The sequence below is a fragment of the Pavona decussata genome, unplaced genomic scaffold (genome assembly GCF_977016875.1).
Source record: "Pavona decussata unplaced genomic scaffold, jaPavDecu1.1 SCAFFOLD_61, whole genome shotgun sequence".
NCBI lineage: Eukaryota > Metazoa > Cnidaria > Anthozoa > Scleractinia > Agariciidae > Pavona > Pavona decussata.
In genome coordinates, this window is record NW_028145482.1 from 4,622,259 (window position 1) to 4,641,850 (window position 19,592).

The 19,592-nt window shown below is 35.9% G+C and overlaps 1 protein-coding gene across 1 annotated transcript; it reads left to right on the plus strand.

Moving 5' to 3' along the window:
* Positions 1–9,259: 9,259 nt before the first annotated feature.
* Positions 9,260–18,930, plus strand: LOC146479241 (uncharacterized). The gene is made up of 4 exons (XM_085111510.1): positions 9,260–10,508; positions 12,379–12,694; positions 13,878–14,121; positions 15,272–18,930. Exons 1-4 carry the CDS (start codon positions 9,767–9,769, stop codon positions 15,644–15,646), a joined length of 1,677 nt encoding a protein of 558 aa, XP_084967636.1. The 5' UTR covers positions 9,260–9,766; the 3' UTR covers positions 15,647–18,930.
* Positions 18,931–19,592: the final 662 nt, after the last annotated feature.

Consider the following 19,592-nt stretch of genomic DNA (forward strand, 5'->3'; position numbering starts at 1 on the left):
AAAATGGGTAAGGCCTTTTATCAGTTGATCGAAATTAATTTCTTTGTTATTCATGAGAAGCCAGATAATACTGGGCTCTAACAATTACCTCACAGCAGATGTACAAACTAGAAAATTATTCATACAGCAAGAAACCAAAAGAGTTTGGCTGGAGTATGTACACAGTTTTTGTGTAATACGCGCGTTAAAAACAGAGTAGGTACATAACCATATAAACACTCCAGCACTGTCAGTCGAACTTATGTGTTTCTCAAGACTTTGATTGGTCAGGCTCTTTTAATGAATGACGTTTGGCTGGATTTCTGTTGTATCAAATGTTTTGCGGTAATAAGTGTATATGATATCACCGCTTACTTATGTCCACAAATGAGAAAGAAGAAAAAAACAACAACAAACAAGTTGATATCTTATTTGATATTTTGGTTTTGTCCAGCATTTAGGATGATCGAGTATACTGGCCTCCGAATAATTAGTAGAAATGCGCTAACTTTCTTTCCTTTTCATTTGTCACTACTGAGAACTGCAGCAACTCGCTAATATAGCGTTTTGCAATTATTTTTTTACATGGGGTTCCTTAAGGTAATTCCAAATCATCACCCACGAAAATAGTGCTAATATAATGTCGTCGTCATGGAGTCACAAGCACACATCGCGTTGCTTAGCAATGTTATGTTATGACACTCTATCAACAAGTAGTTATCGATCTCATGCCTGTCGTGTCATGCTCGTCAATTCTTTATCTAGGTCCTAAAACTTGGAATTCCCTTCCAACACATATCATACGTGATCGAACTTTCGAACCTTCAAGAAACGAATGTACAAGTTTTTATTGAAATAATTGTGATTTGTTCACGTCGGACATACGCAGCACTATTTTTGTACTTTATTGTTATTTCGAGGTGACCTCTTAACATAAGCCCGATGGTTTCTTGAGGTCTTCTCGCCATATTTTAAATGCTACTTTAGTATAAACTATTGTGTTTTCTTTTGGCAAATAAGGAACGGACGGATAGCAATCAAGTTACCACGGTTCCAGTGCCTTCGTCAAAGGCGCCATCATTATAAATAAAAGGCCCTGGGGAGAGTCAACTGAAGGCAAGTTTATCATACTGTTAAAACAACTGCGGAGGGAGCGGAGGGTGGATACCATTCCCCACCCTTAGTTTTTCTTCGATTTTATCATCCCTCAAACACTTATTTTGAATATTTTGGAAGGAACAGTCGCTAATTTTTGTTACAAGATGTGACTCATGCAAAATATTACGTGAAGACGCTTTTGGAAACAAAAAAAAAAAAAAGAAAAACACCCGTTTTTTTAAGTTTTTCAGTGTCAAACAAAAAAAATTAATGCCCTTGTCCTACATTTCATTGTACACGTCTAGCAAAATTTCCTAATGTTCTCTTTTTTATCAGTGACAAATAAACATGACAAGTGAAAGGCGACTGCCATCTTGGATGCCGCAGCGCCATAACACACATAGCAAACTCCAACGGGGAGGGTTGCAACCCCCTTTTGAGTCTCGATGGGGGCATAGTTTGCTTGTTAATTTAGAGGTTTTCAAAGCAACATTCGTCTAATCTGAAGGAGTCTTATCCTTTCTGATTCTTAGCTAGAATCAACTACATATTTATAAGTATGAGCTGAAGCAACGGAATCACATTTTTCTAATTTATGGGCTGTTTGAAAACTTTAGATTAACCTTATTCCTTGGACCAAACGACTTTTTTAAATTCCCCTTATAGAACGGATTTCAATTGTGTGTCGTAAGTAATTTCACGTTTGCTTTGGTTTTGCTTCACTTCGCTCTGTGATTGGCCAGCAAATCACGCACCACCTTCTCAACCAATCAGCAGCAAAACCAAAACCAATCGTGTCTTGCTCGCACGTGTTTTCCCGCGCTTGGCGTTGGTTACATGTATTTGCTTCGATTTCTGATTGGTTTATTGCGCTGTTTACGTCTTTTTCGATTGGCGAGAGTAATTACATTGGTTTTGGTTATACGAAACTCAAATGAAAACCTCTCTGAACAAAAGGTATTAATTTTCTCGTTTCGAAAGGTTGAGGTGACATTTCAAGTAGGACTGAGAGCGTTTTATCTCAACAGGAAAATTAACGATAATAAAACAGCATGACGTTTCGACGACTTCATATCGTCATTGTCAAATGAGTAAAAATGGAAATAACGGAAAGGCATATTTATAGGTATTGAAAGTGAGAAAATAAATTAGCATGAAAGTATTCAGGTAAAGAGTTTCGCGCGAATGGAATCCGCTTGCGTGTTCAGTTTTTTGTTCTTGATCCACAGCATTTCGTAGACCAAAAATTCAAATTTGTCACGGCATTTCTTTAAGACTTTAAAGTTCTTAATTAAGTTGTTAGGTGTTAAACCATGCGCGTCCCTGAGATGTTTTCCGATCACGGAATGTTTATGCTTCTCAACGCGTTGATGTAGGTGGCGGCAAGTGTACCCAATATAATTTGTATCACACAAATCACATGTGAATTCGTATACTACACTTTGCTGATTGATCAGGGGAGGCTTTTCTTCTGTGACTCTCAGATGATCAGCAATCTTTTTGCTCGTGAACACCGGCTGTAGTTCTTGATTAATTTTAGTTCCGAGGTCGCCAAGTTGCCTGCGAACCACGTCCGCCGATTTCTGATCTTTAAATGGCAACGTAATCCGAACAGGGCGGTCAGAAGGTGTTTGAACTGGGTCTATAGGATGCTGGAGGCGCTTGATAGCTGAGTCGATGAGTTTTTCGGGATATTTCAATTTTAAAAATATCCCGAAAAACTCATCGACTCAGCTATCAATCGCCTCCAGCATCCTATAGACCCAGTTCAAACACCTTCTGACCGCCCTGTTCGGATTACGTTGCATAAACATTCCGTGATCGGAAAACATCTCAGGGACGCGCATGGTTTAACACCTAACAACTTAATTAAGAACTTTAAAGTCATAAAGAAATGCCGTGACAAATTTGAATGTTTGGTCTACGAAATGCTGTGGATCAAGAACAAAAGACCGAAACTGAACACGCAAGCGGATTCCATTCGCGCGAAACTCTTTACCTGAATACTTTCATGCTAATTTATTTTCTCACTTTCAATACCTATAAATATGCCTTTCCGTTATTTCCATGCATTTTTACTCATTTGACAATGACGATATGAAGTCGTCAAAACATCATGCTGTTTTATTATCGTTAATTTTCTCGTTGAAATGTTTCTCCAAAACGTTTTATCATTACTAAAATGTAATTCGTTTATCCTCAAAATCAGATCCGAACGTTTTGGTGAGGCCGTTAAACCCTTCCGAAGAGATATTCTATCGAAAAGAAATCTTGTTCCCCTTGTATACTTGTCAGTTATATCTCATTTCATCCTTCCATAATCCTTAATGTTAATTTATCTTGAACTTGTTACTTTTACAGCGAGTGTTGTAATTTGGTTACAATTTTATTTATTTGTAATTTCTTTTTCTTCTTCCTCCGCCTCGATTAGCCAGCTACATGCGGGAGGAAGAATTTTTGTATAAATTTATCTAGTGTCACGTTGTAATAAAGTTTGTTGTTTTGTTTTGTTTTCTTTAAATTGGAAAACAGAAGGCCTGTGAGCAAAGTGTTTTTGGAAAGGAAGGATAGCACTGTTCATAGAAATACAAACTGTAATGCATTATATATAAAAATGCATGTGCACTTCGGATAAAATATTTCGTTCTCCAGGTTATCTACGCAACGAGACTTTACGAAAAAGCTTAAAAAAAGTTAGGCTTAAACGGGATTTGAACCGTTGAGGTTATGGTAGATCATGGGTTCAAATTCCGTTCAAGTATGAATTTTTTCAGGTTTTTTCCCAACAGTCCGGTTGTGTAGATAACTGCGAGAACGTTTCTTCTATGTAATAATGAATTTTATTACATTGACAGGAGTGTTTGAATGGAAAATATATCACTCGTAGAATTCATACGAAACTACATCCGGGGCCCGAGTGGCGTATTTTCCATACCCTCACCAGTGCGGATATTGATGACGTCATTTCCCGCTTTTTTTTACAGTTGTTTGTGTAAACAGTCGGTGAAAGATGGCGAGCGATAAAATTGTCTATACAATAACAAGAAAATTACACGGTGGCTTAAAGATATGAATTTTATTTTTTCGTGTTAAAACAATATTTTACCACTCGAAAACAAAATTCATATCTTCGCGCCGCCGTGTAATATCCTTTATATATTTTCAAACGATAACTATGAGTTTCTCAAGAAACACTAAAGATCCAATTCCGTGATGTACATGGGATATTTTTAGGACTTCCCACGTAGAGCCTTACTATAAAAAGGCTAATTCATTGTTTTTAAAAGCAAAAGCAAATATTGGAGCTTGCCACGTCTAACCGTAACGGGTAGTAATTTCCTTATGTCGGCCTGTTGACGTACCACAGCGCTTGCACAATCACTAACATATAATTTGCGGTTTGTAATTTTATCACGTCCCGTGTATTTTATAGGGCTAATTCATAAGAAAACACCCTTAATAAAATACTTTCATTATCACCAGAAAAAAAAAATTCCTACAGCTGACCAGAAATGGGAATTTTTTTCACTCATACTCAGACGCCACCATACACGACTAACTCAGCTCACAAGGCCGGTGGTACCTTAACCAATTCTAGTTAACACTCGAGGTTTTTAACACAGCAATGGCAAAATATTATTTGAAGAGTGGAGAATTTTGCTACTTCCCGTTTTGTTCTTTTCGGACTATTTGCCACAAAACGCCTTTACTACAATATGTCGTGTACCAAAAGGAATTTCTAGAGCTGAAATACGTGCCTGGGGTTTTTTTTTTTTTTTTTTTTTTTGCCGAATTCAGCATCATGGATAGTTAAATAAATCAAAGGTTTAGATACCGTCAGTATTTCAATAATTTGGGTTAAGAATTCAATACAAGTTGTTTAAGATAATTTGTTTTTGAACCGGTCTTTACGTACAAAACGACGCTTCCGAATTAATATACGCACACAGATGTGCGTCAATACTTTTATTATTGCAAAAAGAAAACACGATTTTCTAATAGTGAGGAACGCCTCTGCTTCATTTTACATTCGAGTGCTGCACGCTTGAAATGTCTCCACTGACGTAAATTGTGAATAACACACAATGTATTTTTGGAAAACAAACTGAACGGCTTTTTTCTCCTGCAGCTCACAATATGATATCAATTTATACTTTACAAAAACAATTCTCCCTTTTGATTATTTAGGGAACAACGTCCAAACTGCTTTATTTCGAAATGATACTTTAGTGTACATCAGTCCTACCTGAACAGCTAAAACATCTATCAGGTAAATCTCCAACTTTGACTTCCGTCACTAAACTAACTTTTCACCGTTTAAACTGCGTGGGTAGAGCCGAGAAACAAAATTAGATCCGTAGAGTTTGTTTAAAATCCTAATTTGGTAACATCCTGTGAACGAAATCCAACCGACAAAGGAACTGAATTTAGCTGAGGAAATCAGTATAGAAATGGTATACAACAACGTGAAACACAGCATAAGGAAACATCTTGGAAAGCAAGCATTCTGTCGGTTGTTTTGTTGCTTTGAAAGCCATTGTATTTTTTCTCGTGTGTGTACAGGTGATATTGAAGTGCTGTGTTTTTGTCGCGTGTGACGTGGGTGAGGTTGTATTAGCTCATACCTTTGACAGTTAGCTCTGTTAGACGAACAAGACGTACGAATTAGCGGCATTTAAAAGGCATGAATAATTAGACTGCTGTATATATTTAGCCAGGATGTGTTAACCGACGAGTATGAATGAAATTTAAAAAGCAGAGAGCGTTACATTGATTGTACACAACGTAGCGAATTCTTTCTCCACAGCGAGTAAGTAAATAATAGAGATATCGTTAAGATGTACCTTAAAACTTTTCATGCGTTAAGTTTACCACTCCTTTAAATACTTAGTCATACAACCTCAATATTCATTTTCATCATGTACTGATGGTTATCAATATTATACAACATGGAACTTAAACTTATCAGATGAGCTCTAGTCGTAAGTCGAGTGATTTTAAACTTTTTACAGTATGACTAGCAACAGGCGACTTAGACCGGCGCTTGCCGAATGAAATCATTATACTGAGAGAATTACGTCTTCAGCCATTTGATCCAGCCAATTGTTTTCTTAGCGCAATGCAACATTCTAGACCACCACTTGCCCGAATGGTTATGTTTTCCATTTCTTTTGTTTCAAATGAAATTGGTTTCAGGTATTGTAGAGTAAGTATACACGTTACATTAGTCAACGACGCCCTGTAATTTCTAAAGGGCGTGGCGTGGCATACACTTCAAAACGGGCGTGATTGTGAATAGTTGACGAATACAGGTTAATTAGCGCGAGTGAACTTCGCTTAATATTAAATAGTTTTCCCCAATATAGACGTAGCATTTGCAAGCACAGTTTTTGTGCGAAATAGATTTGTATTTGAGCTCCTACGCTCTCCTTGTTCAGAAATTATGAGTTTGTGTACGACGAGAATGACTCGATGATTTTTATTGTTACTAGACATAGACATACGAGAAATGCTTACCCCTACCTACCAGAAATGCTTCTTGATTTACCAGAATAAACGTTACTATTGAAATTGAAAAGAATTACATCACGCACGAGGTACAAAATCGTGCAACGTGTATAAAATGATATACCCTGGAAGTACAGTAAAATTCCCCAGGTAAAATCCTGTATTTTTCCAAGCTAGCCTCAACAGGTTCTTATATAAATGGTGTTTAACAGAAATGTAGGCAACATAGGTCCTTAAACAGGTTCTTATTTTCTCGATAACAAAATAGTATAGTGGCTGGAGGAATCTAGTGGTACTATATGATGTGTATAGTAGTGCAATAACGAGCGCACTATAAATTGTCTTCTTTTTTACCGTCAAGACAAAGAGATGTTTTATGAAATGTTGGACTTTTCCTATGCCTGAGGGCTTGTTTTACTTTTTTTTTATAAATTTTAAGTCTTAAAAATCAATTGTATGGAAAAAGAACCTGATTTAGATTTAAGGCCTAACAGGTTCTTATTTAAAGGGTGTCTAAATTATAAATTTTAGCCTACAACTGGTTCTTAAAATTCAGGTCCTTACATGCGGGTTTCAGTTACTGTATCCCATTTGACATGCATCCAATTCTATAAAAGAGACAAAGTATTCAAGGTCACAGTTGTCAGGTCTAGCTAGCATCATTCAATAAACTTGTCCGATCCGTGTCCCTTTGCTCCTTTTTCTTTTACTATAAAACGCCTTGTGGGAATTAGTTTGATGTAATTTTATTGTTTACGACTGTTTCGAACTGTCGCTGACAAGTTCATCCAACCCCTCCAATAGACCCTCATGATCACGGCCAGTAAAGTATTATATTATATTAGAATTGACTTTGAAGACTTTCGTTAATTAATACGGACTGATTACTTGATCACAAAATATTTTGGCGACATCATACTGATTTGGAATATCGTTTTGTCTCTTCCTTTGAATTTTTTTTATGACGCAAAGTTAATGACATCAAGGAAATGGAAGAAATTCCATATTGTCAAATGTAACAAATGTTTTGGATATCGTTGATATTCTTTTATAGCTATGCATACTTTTTTTTACAATTTTCAGAAATGCGAGCGTCAGAAAGCCTTCTGATTTTCGTCCTGTTTATCTTGAAGCATACAGACTCGCAAGGTGGAAAAGCCGAGGCAGCATCGCTGTCACCGTCGATCTTATATTCAAAGGGAGGTTCGGTGCTGCCAATAACAGGAGAAGATATTGGCCAACCTTGGTGCAGAATCCAATCATTCAAACAAACCATTCGCCGGCGGGGGTGTGAAGCAAGGACTGTGATGAAAAACTTATGCTACGGTCAATGCCGTTCGTTTTACATTCCGTACCGCAAGATTAATTTCGAAACATGTTCTTATTGTACGCCAGTTTCTTCTGAGATGAAAAATATCGTGTTGAACTGCCCAGACAGATCTCCACCAAGTCAAATAGTTAAAAAAATCAAGATTGTAACAGCCTGTAGTTGTCGTGTCTGTGGAACTAGGTACATATGATCTACAAAAACACGAGATGCCAAAAAAGAAAAAAAATTGTTGTCTTTTTAACTCTACTTTAGTAATCGACAATTCACTGTGGATAAAAAAGTTTCTTTTCCATTCCATTCTATTTTATTCTATTCTATTTTATTCCATTCCATTCTAGACTATTCTATTGTATTCCATTCCATTCCATTCTATTCTATTCCAATCCAGTCCAATCCAATTTATTCTAGTCCATTCCATTCTATTCTATACTTTTCCATTCCATTTCATTCCATTCCACTGATTCTATTCCATTCCATTCCATTCTATTCTATATTACTCTATACTATTCTATTCCATTGTATATTATTCTATTCTATTCTATTCTATTCCATTCCATTCCATTTTATTCTACTCCATTCCATTATATTCCATTCCATTCCATTCTATTCTATTCTATTCTGTTCTGTTCTGTTCTATTCCGTTCCATTCCATTTCATTCTATTCTATTCTATTTTAGCCTAGTCTATTCCATTCTAGTCCATTCTATTCTATTGGATACTATTCCATTATTATATTGTAGCTTTCTCATCGAGTGCCCATTTTGGAATGGTGTCCACTTATGGGAGGGTATAAATGAATCTTTTCTTTTTGGCTAAGTACGCTTGCCAAAAGTCCCTACTCTTAAATTTTCCCACATTTTTGCTTCGATGTCTAATGGCTTCGGTTGGTTCGTTTCTTTCGAATGATTTCGGGATCCGATTCTGCTTTTTTTTTCGAGGACAATTTGAATAAAGCAATGGAACTCTTCTCCTGCTAAAATTCCTTAATCGAACTCCATTGACTTCTTTCCTCCTCATCTCAGTGATTTCTAAATGTTAGATCAAATTATTATTTTTTTGAAATTTTATTTCACGTTAACACCCTTATAATTAATGTGATATCCTTACAGGTTTTACAAACTTTCGTATGTTGATATAGATATAGTTAACAATAAGATGATGAGCTCGAAATTTCTATCGCGTGATAGTTGATGAGGGCGAAGCCCGAATCATGTAACACGCATAGAAATCGATAGCGAATAATCTAAATGTTTTAGTATAAATCTACTCCGGTCGTTCAAAACCTAACAACAAGAAAGGTTCACGTTTCAGTAGGAATGATATAAATAGGTCACGCCACTTGCTACTCACTCCACTCACTATCTATAACAGAATAGATAGTGAGTAGAGTAGCCAATAAAAGAACCGCATTCGTGAAAGAGCGCTAGTAGATTTATACTAACCTGAACTGATCAGATACGGAAGATTTGTGAAATCATATTTTCCGTAGAAACTGATTAGGCTGCGAAGTTTCGCCATTCATTAAATAACTTTCTGTCGAGGCCACAGTAAATAAACTAGTTTCTGTCGAGTATGTAAGTTGAAGACTTTATTTAAGCGTGAAATGCCTCTACCGCGGTCCGCACTATTGTGGGATTTCCTTATACCCTTGTACATGCCACTCTGAAAAAAATCGGCCGTCATATTCCGAGCAAGGCAAAGGGAGACTGGGCTACATATAAAGCTCGCAAGGCATTGTGGTCTGTGTGTTAGTTTCAGAAAGAACTTTCACCATTTCTCTATCTGCTGCTTCGTCTGATCTTGCGACAGTTTCGTCTTCAACTGGTTCCCTCGGATCTCACGAAAAGTACCATGGAAGTCTTACGTTGCTTCAACTGCGATTACACGGGAAGGAGACACGAAGATTTCTTTAACATAACTAGGATTCATCCGTCATTTGCCGGCAAAACGGAAACTCACGAGACAGGACAAGACGAATCTCTGATGAAGGAAAACACGTTTCTTGTTTGCTGTGATTGCGTTTACGATCGCCTTCAGGAGTGCCAGAGGTGTTCCAAAAAAGCTCCTCTGTGTATGTTTAAAATTGCAGAGTGGTTCAGTGACAAGAGAAATCGAAATTGTATCGACTGTGCCGCAACGTTTGAAGCGCAGGAACTTTTTCAGACCGGCTATCATTCCAGTGTCATCATTCGCCAGTGCTCGGTTTGTCGACACTTCAAATATTTACCATCTTTCATCAGTTGGAGCAAACACAAGCCTCACGATACGCTGAAAGATTGCTTCGAGTGCCAGCTTCGTCGAGACATTGTGCAATATAAGAGAAAAGTTCGAGATCGATACGAGGAGAAACTTCAACAGGAACCCGTGTTGGGTGATGACAAGCAACGGTCGAAAACAGGTGCTAAAACTGAAGCTGTGTCGCAACAGGGAGCGTCGTACGCATCAGTTGTCACCAAAGGATATAACGATAAAAAATCGTCTTCTTCACGGTCTGAAAATGGCCTGACAAGGACTACAGAAACTGCAGGTCAACTGAACGTGCCAAGTGAAATTGGAGCGCACAAAGGCAAATGTTTTAGCACCGGCTTGGACGGTAAGTACATTTATCGCGTTTTTGCTGGTGTTGGGTAGGAAATTTCCATCTTCTCTACTGCTGTTTGACTGACGCAATTATTTTGTGATGCAGATAAAATCGTTGAAATCAACCAAAATATTTTTTCAAAATTATAGTGAATCATTATAGAGCCTTTAATTTCTCCAAGCGTTCACGAGATGAAGTCTGTTGGTATATATTATACGGGCCGGCCTGTCTAGTGATAAAAATATTTTAAGTTTGTTTGTGTTCTTGATCAATATTTATTGAAACGAATGCAGGTATTTTGAAAGAAAATATCAAATGAAGTATTTACCGGCCCTTCAGATTGCAGCTGATAACCGATTACACGTATTTCGATGGTTGGGAACCGGTTTGATTACTTCCGGTTGGCAAACTTCCGCTCGATTTGCAAAGGTAATCACATGATTTTGAGTGCAATTTGGAAAAAAAAAGTAGCACAAGTAAATTTTTCAAAGGTTAATAAAATTGCTCATCTATTCCATTAATTACACAAAAAAATCACGTGATTATTTCTTAATAATTATATTATTCAATAATTTTCGTCACACTATGTTATTTGCTTTCATGAAGTGAAAATGTACTCTATCTTGTCAGCCTGTCATAAATTTTACATTGACATATCTTTGAACAAACATGAACATCACCGATCAACACAACTGAAATTTGCTATTCAGAACACTTTATCAAGGAAAGACTGATTAGGAAACGTGTACAATAATAAAAAAAAAAAAAGACTGAAAATTTTCAATTTCACTTGTTGCACTCGAAATTTCACTTTTTTGTACTGTTTTGGATAAATTGACATACCCTTAGCCAATCAAAATGCAGAAATTATTTGTAAGTTGTATGTAAATTAATAGCAATTTTATCTTGCTGTAAAGCATTTGTTTGGACTTAAGCAACCTTTTAAATACTATTATTTGCTTCTTTTGGGTAGCTACCAGTATAATATTATGTTAAAACTATAAATCTATAAATAAGTTCACAGGTTGATCATATTATGTGGATAAAACGCACCAAATTCAAAACACATTTTATGATCTCCATAACAAGGCCAGAGGACCATTTCTTGAAAGTCCTGATAACTGACTGAGCCTGAAACTGTTTCTGTTTGTGTAATTCAGTACTTTTTTTTATTTTGAAGTCTAAATACTTTTAAGTACAGTGCCGTCTTACATGTATGTCCACCCCAACATCCTTGTTATTATGACCACTTTCTTGTGCCCGGAACGAATTGAAATTCCAGTCAATTCCTTAGTTTCACGACCTTGTTAATCTGACCACCCCGTTATTGCAACCACATTTCCATGTCCCAAAGGTGTTTGTATTAATGGGTTCTGCTGTGTTAAGTATTTTATTGAATATAGACAGTCTATGTTAAAAGATATATGTATTAATGAAAAAGAAAAAAAATGTAATTTTGTGGGAGTCATGTTCCCAGAGCAGCTACATGTATCTTTTCTCAAAACAATTATTATTAACCATTTCTTGCAAGCTTACATGTATACAGAACTGGCTCATCCCAATATTACCAACTGCGCTAGCGTGTCGTTTAATTCAGTTTATATAATGAACAATAATTTACACTTGAGAATTATCATCAATTTGCTACTTATGGTAAGCCTAACTTTTTTTAAGTTGCAACCGATTCTGTCATTCAGTCCATCTATGGCCAGACGTTAATTGACAGGTTAAGCAAGTGATGGTGGTAATTTTCTGGATTATTATATTTTGGTTTCTGTTAATCCAGACATATTTTCGAGATTTTGAAATAACACCAAATCCATGGATGTCACACATCCCCTTTAATGTTAACCGTGATCTATTTCATGTTTACTTTTTGTAGAGTCATTTTGTACCAAAGTACTTCACACTCTCAAGATTTCATTTAGCCAACTGGAAGAGAAAACAAAACTAGAACTTCAGCTTCTACAGTCTGACCCCAAGTTCTGGCAGGTTGCACTGCGAGACAAGCTACTTCGAGTTTCACAACTGTTTTCCAGTCAGGCAACAGACCAGATTCATTTAAATGATGCCGAATCTCGCTGGGCTTACCTTGGCACCTACACAGCAGCTCATGCCACTTTGGTTCGAGCAACTTTTACATCAGGTCGGTTTGAACCTCTGACAGAATTGATTAAGAACAGTAACAGCAAGGAAAGGTTAGTATTTTTGGATGTGTAATCCTTTAGAAGGTGTTCTTTATGTTTATATTTGCCTTATGAAACTAAATTCTCTTTTAATTAGTGACTGATAATCTTAAAAGCAACAATTTCCAGAAGATAGAGGCTCTCTTCCAGCAGGTAGCAAAATAATAGCTTTGTTAGCATGACCAAGATAAATAATTGATAAATGAAGATGTTATTTTGTTTACGGGTACATGCATTTTTCACCTCAGCCTGCAATGTCATTAATCCAATGCTTAACCTCCTTTTGCTACAGTAACTGCACAATCCAGGGCTTCTGATAATTTGCGGGAAAAAAGTCAAATTTCACAAGATTGACTGAGACAAATTCCCGGAGAAAACTGCCAATTCCGCGGGAATTTTGTGGGAATTTTCAGGGCAAATTTCACTGAAAAGCAAAGAAGAAAGATTCCAGGAAAAAAAATATTGGAAGGATGTCAAATTCAGGGCAAGAATTAGAAAACACAAAAGTTCATCCAACACAGTTCTGGAGGCAACTATACTTGTTTCAAGCAACAAGAAAAACATAAGCTTTACGGGAACAACTGGCTGGTTAACCTCTTTTTTCAGCTGCAATTTAGAGCTGAACACGGCAACGCAATAAATTTCTTTTCTCTCCTCGCTGTCTTGTATAGCTTTGCAGTTTACAGGGCAGGATTGTTTGTGATCGAAGGTTCAAATCCATTTGTGAAGTCAATACACTCTTGCGTCTTTGATCGTGTCCTGTACGTACGATTAAACATGTGCCTGCATTACTAAAGGAAGGCATACAATCTTCTAACTGTGCTTTACAGTGTTAAAATAAATCAAAAGCTTTTCTAACTTTAAAGGGAAGAGAGACTTGTAACTTGAATGACCAAACGAAGAGTGTTCCATAATTTAGAAGCAGCAAACATGAATGTGCAATCACCAAGCTAAAAAAGAGTCTTACAGGACTTTGCACGAGGATACTGCATGAAGTAAATTTCCATTGTCAGTTTTGTGAAGGTTGCAGCGAGGCAACTTGTTAACTGAAATGAGGCCTAAAAAGCGCTAAATCATGTAAAACTTTAACGTTATTCAGACTACTTTAAAATCAATAGAGCATTCTGACAGGCAGTAGTATTTTTCTTATTTATTTGTTTTACTGTCCTGACTCAAAGACACCTTCCTCTTCTAGGTTACATGTCTGCTGTCTTGGTGCAGGACCAGGTAGTGAGATTCTAGGTCTTTATCAGCTGTTTCCGTCAAACACTGAGTGGACGCTTTTGGACAACTGCGAGCTATGGGCTCACACAGCGCAGGTTCTACTGCATGATGTATGTGATGTACCGTTCCGTTATGGTGCCTTTGACATTTGCAGTAGCCAACGTCGAAACAGCAGAGGAGACTTGGTACTCATGCCAAATTATGCTTTCAAAAAGGTGAGTATTGTGTGTTGTCAGTCACAGCTCATTCCTGTATGGTTGCTGTATAATAATATTATTACACTGAATTTTGAGAAGCAGAGGTTTTTCAACAAACATCCTCTACCTCAAGAGAGTTATTGTCATGGCCTTAATGCCTTAATGCCATGGCCTTAGTGCAGGAACAGCGTGTTTGACCTGATGCTGATCCTTAAAGTGCACCTTATTACAGTCGATTTTCCAATAACTTGAATCCTCACTAGCTTAAACTTCACGCTAACTCAAACCAAAATCGATTTCCCCTGGATTTCCCTGATACATTTACTGTAAATTTACCATCAAATCCTCATTAACTCGAACCTCCTGCTAACTTTAAGCAATTTTTGTTTCCCTTCTGGTCATTTTCTATATAATTTTACCCTCGATAACTCAAACCATGTTTTTTAAACCGTGACGGATCAAAACAAACAGTACTGCAGTCTAAAACATTGAATTTATTTTAAAGAACCCTTTGTATCCTGTCTTTTTTTGCATTAACAAAATGTGTCAGTCCAGTTCAAGGTCTCAGCACCTGCTGCCTTGTTTTGTTTTGTTTCATTACGTTATGTTCTGATTAATAATTTGGAAATATTGTTCCATTTTCACTTGACTTCTCTATAATTTAATTTGATTTACAATGTGACACTGTACGAAAAGAAATCTTCTTTATTTCTAGTCATTCGCTCTTAACTCCCAATAACTTGCACCTTTTTCAATTTCCGTTGAAGGTTCGAGTTATCGGGAGTCAAGTGTAACACAAAAATTCTTATTTCCCCCTTCAAGAAAGATAAATGAGACAATATACATGTACATCTACCTGAACTTTTGAAAAGGTACACAATGAACCTCCAATAAGCTTTTTGCTTTAACTGCACTCTGTCACTCTTTCTTTCTCTTTTGTTTGGTTTTCACTGAATCAATGAATTAGTCTTAAAAACTGAAAGCTAATGTTAATCAAGGGTTTCTTAATATATACACGTACTTTTAAGTTTTTTTGTTATATATTAAAGCCAAGTTTAAAGGTTACAGATCTATGTAATAATTATGTAGTTTGCCATTTAGATTAAAAAACAGACTGAAGGACTTTCAGCTCATGACCATTTCCTCCCTCTTTGTTTGTTACCACTAGGTGAAATTGTTTCTGATGGTGAAGTTTGTCTCTGCCATTCAGAATCTTCCTGGAGCATTTAACTATCTGGCAGACATTGTTAAGCGGGCCTCACCCGGTAGCCTGTTTCTCTTTTTGGACAATGCTCACATCCAAACCAAGACGTTCATTGAAGACTTGGTTTTCCCTTCACGAGACAGCACAGAACATGATGAATACAAGGAGAATGAATTGTTTAGGTTGTACACTACGTATGCGGAATTGAACTCTGATCGTGAGGAAGGATTAAAGTGTGCGGCAATGTGTGAGTGGATGAGTCTCATTAGTTACTGGTTAGACAGACATCCAATGTTAGACTTGAGGGTCAACGTCCATCTGGCCGTAAAAAAAAGGTGAGCCAAGACGTTGAAATATGGCATGGCAGAAAATTTTTTACAGAGTACAGTTAAGGGTTTATTTTTAATTAAGTTTAAGTATTTTTAATAAAGTTTTTTAATGTTGTTTTTGTAATAGACCTTTCCAGGGTTTTTGATGCCTTATGGTTGGGTAGCAGACACAGCTCAATGTCTAAGATTTTGGCTGCATTTGAACTTCTGTGACTCCATTCTAACATGTCAGATTTTAACAGTGTATATGTATGCCTTTTAGAAGGCATTTGCCCTAACTTTTTTTCTAAATTTCGCCAAATTTAGAACAGATTGTGGCCATAATGATGTAAACACAATTAAAAACCTCTTGAAAACCCATCTAATCACAATATGCAAATTACCATTCACAAATGTGCTAATGTCTTAAGTCGTATAAGGTTTGATCAGAGGAATGTAACTGAAAAATACAAATTAAAATACCTTTAGTTTAAGTTATTTTTGAAAACGTTTGACTTTTTACTGTGTAGAGGTTCAGAGTTGGTCAAAATCCTATGCATTTATTGTAATTTAACTGTGTCAGCCTGCCATTACCAAGATGTCTTCAGAAACCATGGGAAGGCCCACTGTTATTTGTTTAAAACAAGAGCTATTGACAGCAAAAAAAAAAAAAAAAAAAAATGAATTGACATGCATTATAATATTATTTTCAAGCTGTCATAAGGCCTTAGAGAATCTACAGTACTGACCACAGGAAAACCAGCATTATATGCATACACAGTACACCTGGTGTATAAATCCACCATAATGCATGCAATTTGCATAAATAAGAAAGAAAGGAAGATTTTGTTACAATTTTTTACAAAAATTTGTCTTTTAAAACTAGATTATTTTTAAATCTGCTAAGATGGCTGCAGTTAATTGAAGTGAGTGTTTTGAAAAGTATGGAAAAGTGGCAATGTTTTTGCAGGTGTGAATGGCAAGAGTAACAGAACATAAAGTTTTTTTGTTTTTATTTGTCTCAGTAACAGCAACAGCATTGAACACCTAAATTAATGCAGCGCAAGTACACACAAGATTGCTTTATTTGCCAGGAATGCTTTGATGATCAAGCAATCATTTATAGCATCAGAATTTTAAAGAATGTGGAAGAATGAGCAGCAGCGCATAAGTCAAATCTCACTTTACATGGTTTAAATAAAAGGTTTTAATTTTGTTGGTAGTTCTAATACTTAATTAGAAGATAAAAACTTTCTTTTCCATACAAAACAAACCAGGCTTAATTTCACAGAGTTTGAAATATAGATTTTGCGAGATTCTTCCATTCCTTTAAAATTCTTTCATTGTCAAGGCTTTTGTCAATTTTTTTGTACATGTACATCACTATACAGCTGTAGTTGAGGAATACACGTCAGGTGATCTGCATGTAATGAAAGAAGATGTTTTCTCTCTTATGTGGATACATGTGGCCATTGTGTAATTCAAGCTTATGTACATGTAACAGTTCATGTAAATTTTTATGCACACATGATGCATGCCTATTTGGTGCCTTTATAAATCTACCATATTGCACGCATTTTACGCATGTATAAGTGCTCCTTTTCCTGTGGCCAGTACTGTAAAGTAAAAGGTCATAAAGTAACAAAATTACATGCAATGTCTTCCATGGCTGTTGTCTTTTATTCACTTAGTTTTAAACTTTTGATGTGATTCCTGGCTACTTCGTTAAGTAGTGAGTTGTACTCTTTCAGGATGTTATTACCACTAGTTATTACATCCGTACATAGTAAGAATTCATAATTCATAATAATTAATGAACCAAAACTTAGATAACTTAGATAAGAACTAATAAAAATGAACACAAAATTAATTATAAATTATGGAACGAAGGATACTCGGGCTCAAAAGTCCAGGGAACAAACAGATAGACAGACAATATAGCTTCCCTCCATGTCAGACTCTTTTTGTCTCTTCAATCTCAAATATTTTTTGGAACTTATAAATTTACATTAGATTGTAAATTAAGCCATGTTTTATTTGATCACTCTCCACAATTTGGTACAAAATGGTCACTGTTTTTAGTGACTAATTTTGCAGCCAATTAAACTTAATGGTGTCATCAAAACTTGCTTTACAATTGAGAAATCTAACAAAAAATCATTGCCAAAAGTGCAGACATGCCTAAGTTACTGGTAATTAGTCTGAAAATCTTTACATTAATAATTTGTTAAGAAAAATGATTACCTTGAAGTACACTCAAATTAAAAATAATGCCTTGATGTATTTTGTTAACATCAAACATTCATTTACATATTTTGTGAAATCTTGGGATTGGAAGGGGTATTTAGAAGGGCAATGTCCTTTAATTCTCATTTCAATTTCCTGGTGAGATGTTACAGTCACTTTAAAGTCCATTTTAGCCATAAATAAAACAAAACAAACAAATCAAACAAACAAACAAACAAAAACTTGCTAATTACAATTTTGCATTGGTTTAAAACTAATGGAACCAGTGAAAAATTACAGAGATTTGTATGGAGAAACCATAATTTATGATGGAAAATTGCCTTTATTTGATTGGCAAGTGGTCATCTTTTGTGATGCACGTTTCAAATACCTCATCAAGTTCCAGAAATAGTATTTATTTGTAAATTCATTTTTTTGTGATGCCACACTTCAGTACTCTATATACAATCATGCCACTTTCAAAACAAAATGTAACAAATATTATTTACATTTTTTGCCATACACATAATTGTACAATGTACATTGAGCCAATTATTTACATGTACAGGCACACATACATACCAGTGTGATACATTCCTACTAAGCAAAGCATGCAAAATGTGCTGGTCATATGTTTACATGTACAATGTACAGCTGTACTTAACTGCCATGTCGACCATTAATCCTGTCCCAGATTTTTTTTTTTGCTGGCCAAGGGAAATCCAGGGACATGTACAAGACTTGAGTAGTTGACCAATCTCCTAACTTTTAATCACAAGTCAATTTATTCTCGTTCTTCAGAGGTTTCAATTATCTTCGAAGTAGGTGTCAGTTGTCCATAACAGTGAGCTTGGATACTTGAGAACTGTAAAACTTCTATAGTTTTCACAAAATTTAAAACAGTTTCCAGTGACACGCAAATTGTGCAAAACTACAAAATTTGGGGGATGCCAAAGAAAATCTTCAAAGAAATCTACACTTTTTACTCTGGTAAAGTAGAAAAACATGTTTAACACTAGACTGTTTGTTTTATTTCTTTTCAAAAAAAAAAAAAAAAGGGAAAGGCAAAGATCAGTGCATGGCCAAAAACACACACACACCGAGGCCTTCTTGTTTTCAGCTCCTTTGATATCCCTACCTTAGCTCTGCTGGAGTGAGATTATTTATTAATAAAAATATTAACAATCTACAAAAAAAAAAAAAAGAAAAAATGAAAAAAGAGAGGGATGGTTGTATTTATCTAAAATGTATACAAAGTATGTGTATACAGGATAGTCAATCTGACTAGTTAGTGAGGAGTTAAGATGGCGGTGCGCGGGAAATTTAAAAGCGAAAATAGCCGATAATCAAATTATGTTTTTTCCGACACTGAAATATTATTTTCATGTTTTCCAATGAAATTTCAAAGAAAATTGTATTTTCAATAATGTAACGTTAACATGTTGCGAGAGTGGAGGTTTCCTTTAAGCGGGGACCTCTTGGGTGATGCAATTTTTGAGATTTTTTCTCAGCGTTAAAAATTAAGGGAGTTTAAGGTACATCTTACTTACAGTACAACACTGAAGCTGATTATTTCGGGCAATGAAGGCCTTCTGAACTGATCTCCACTGAAACATGTTAGGTGCCCTTGAAAAATGTGCCATAGCACCGCTATGGTTTCTGTTGTTGCTTTAGGTTTTTAAAAAGCCTAAAAGATAAAGATACCATAAAATAATAGAAATTACAGTTAAACGGCAAACATGAAATGTATA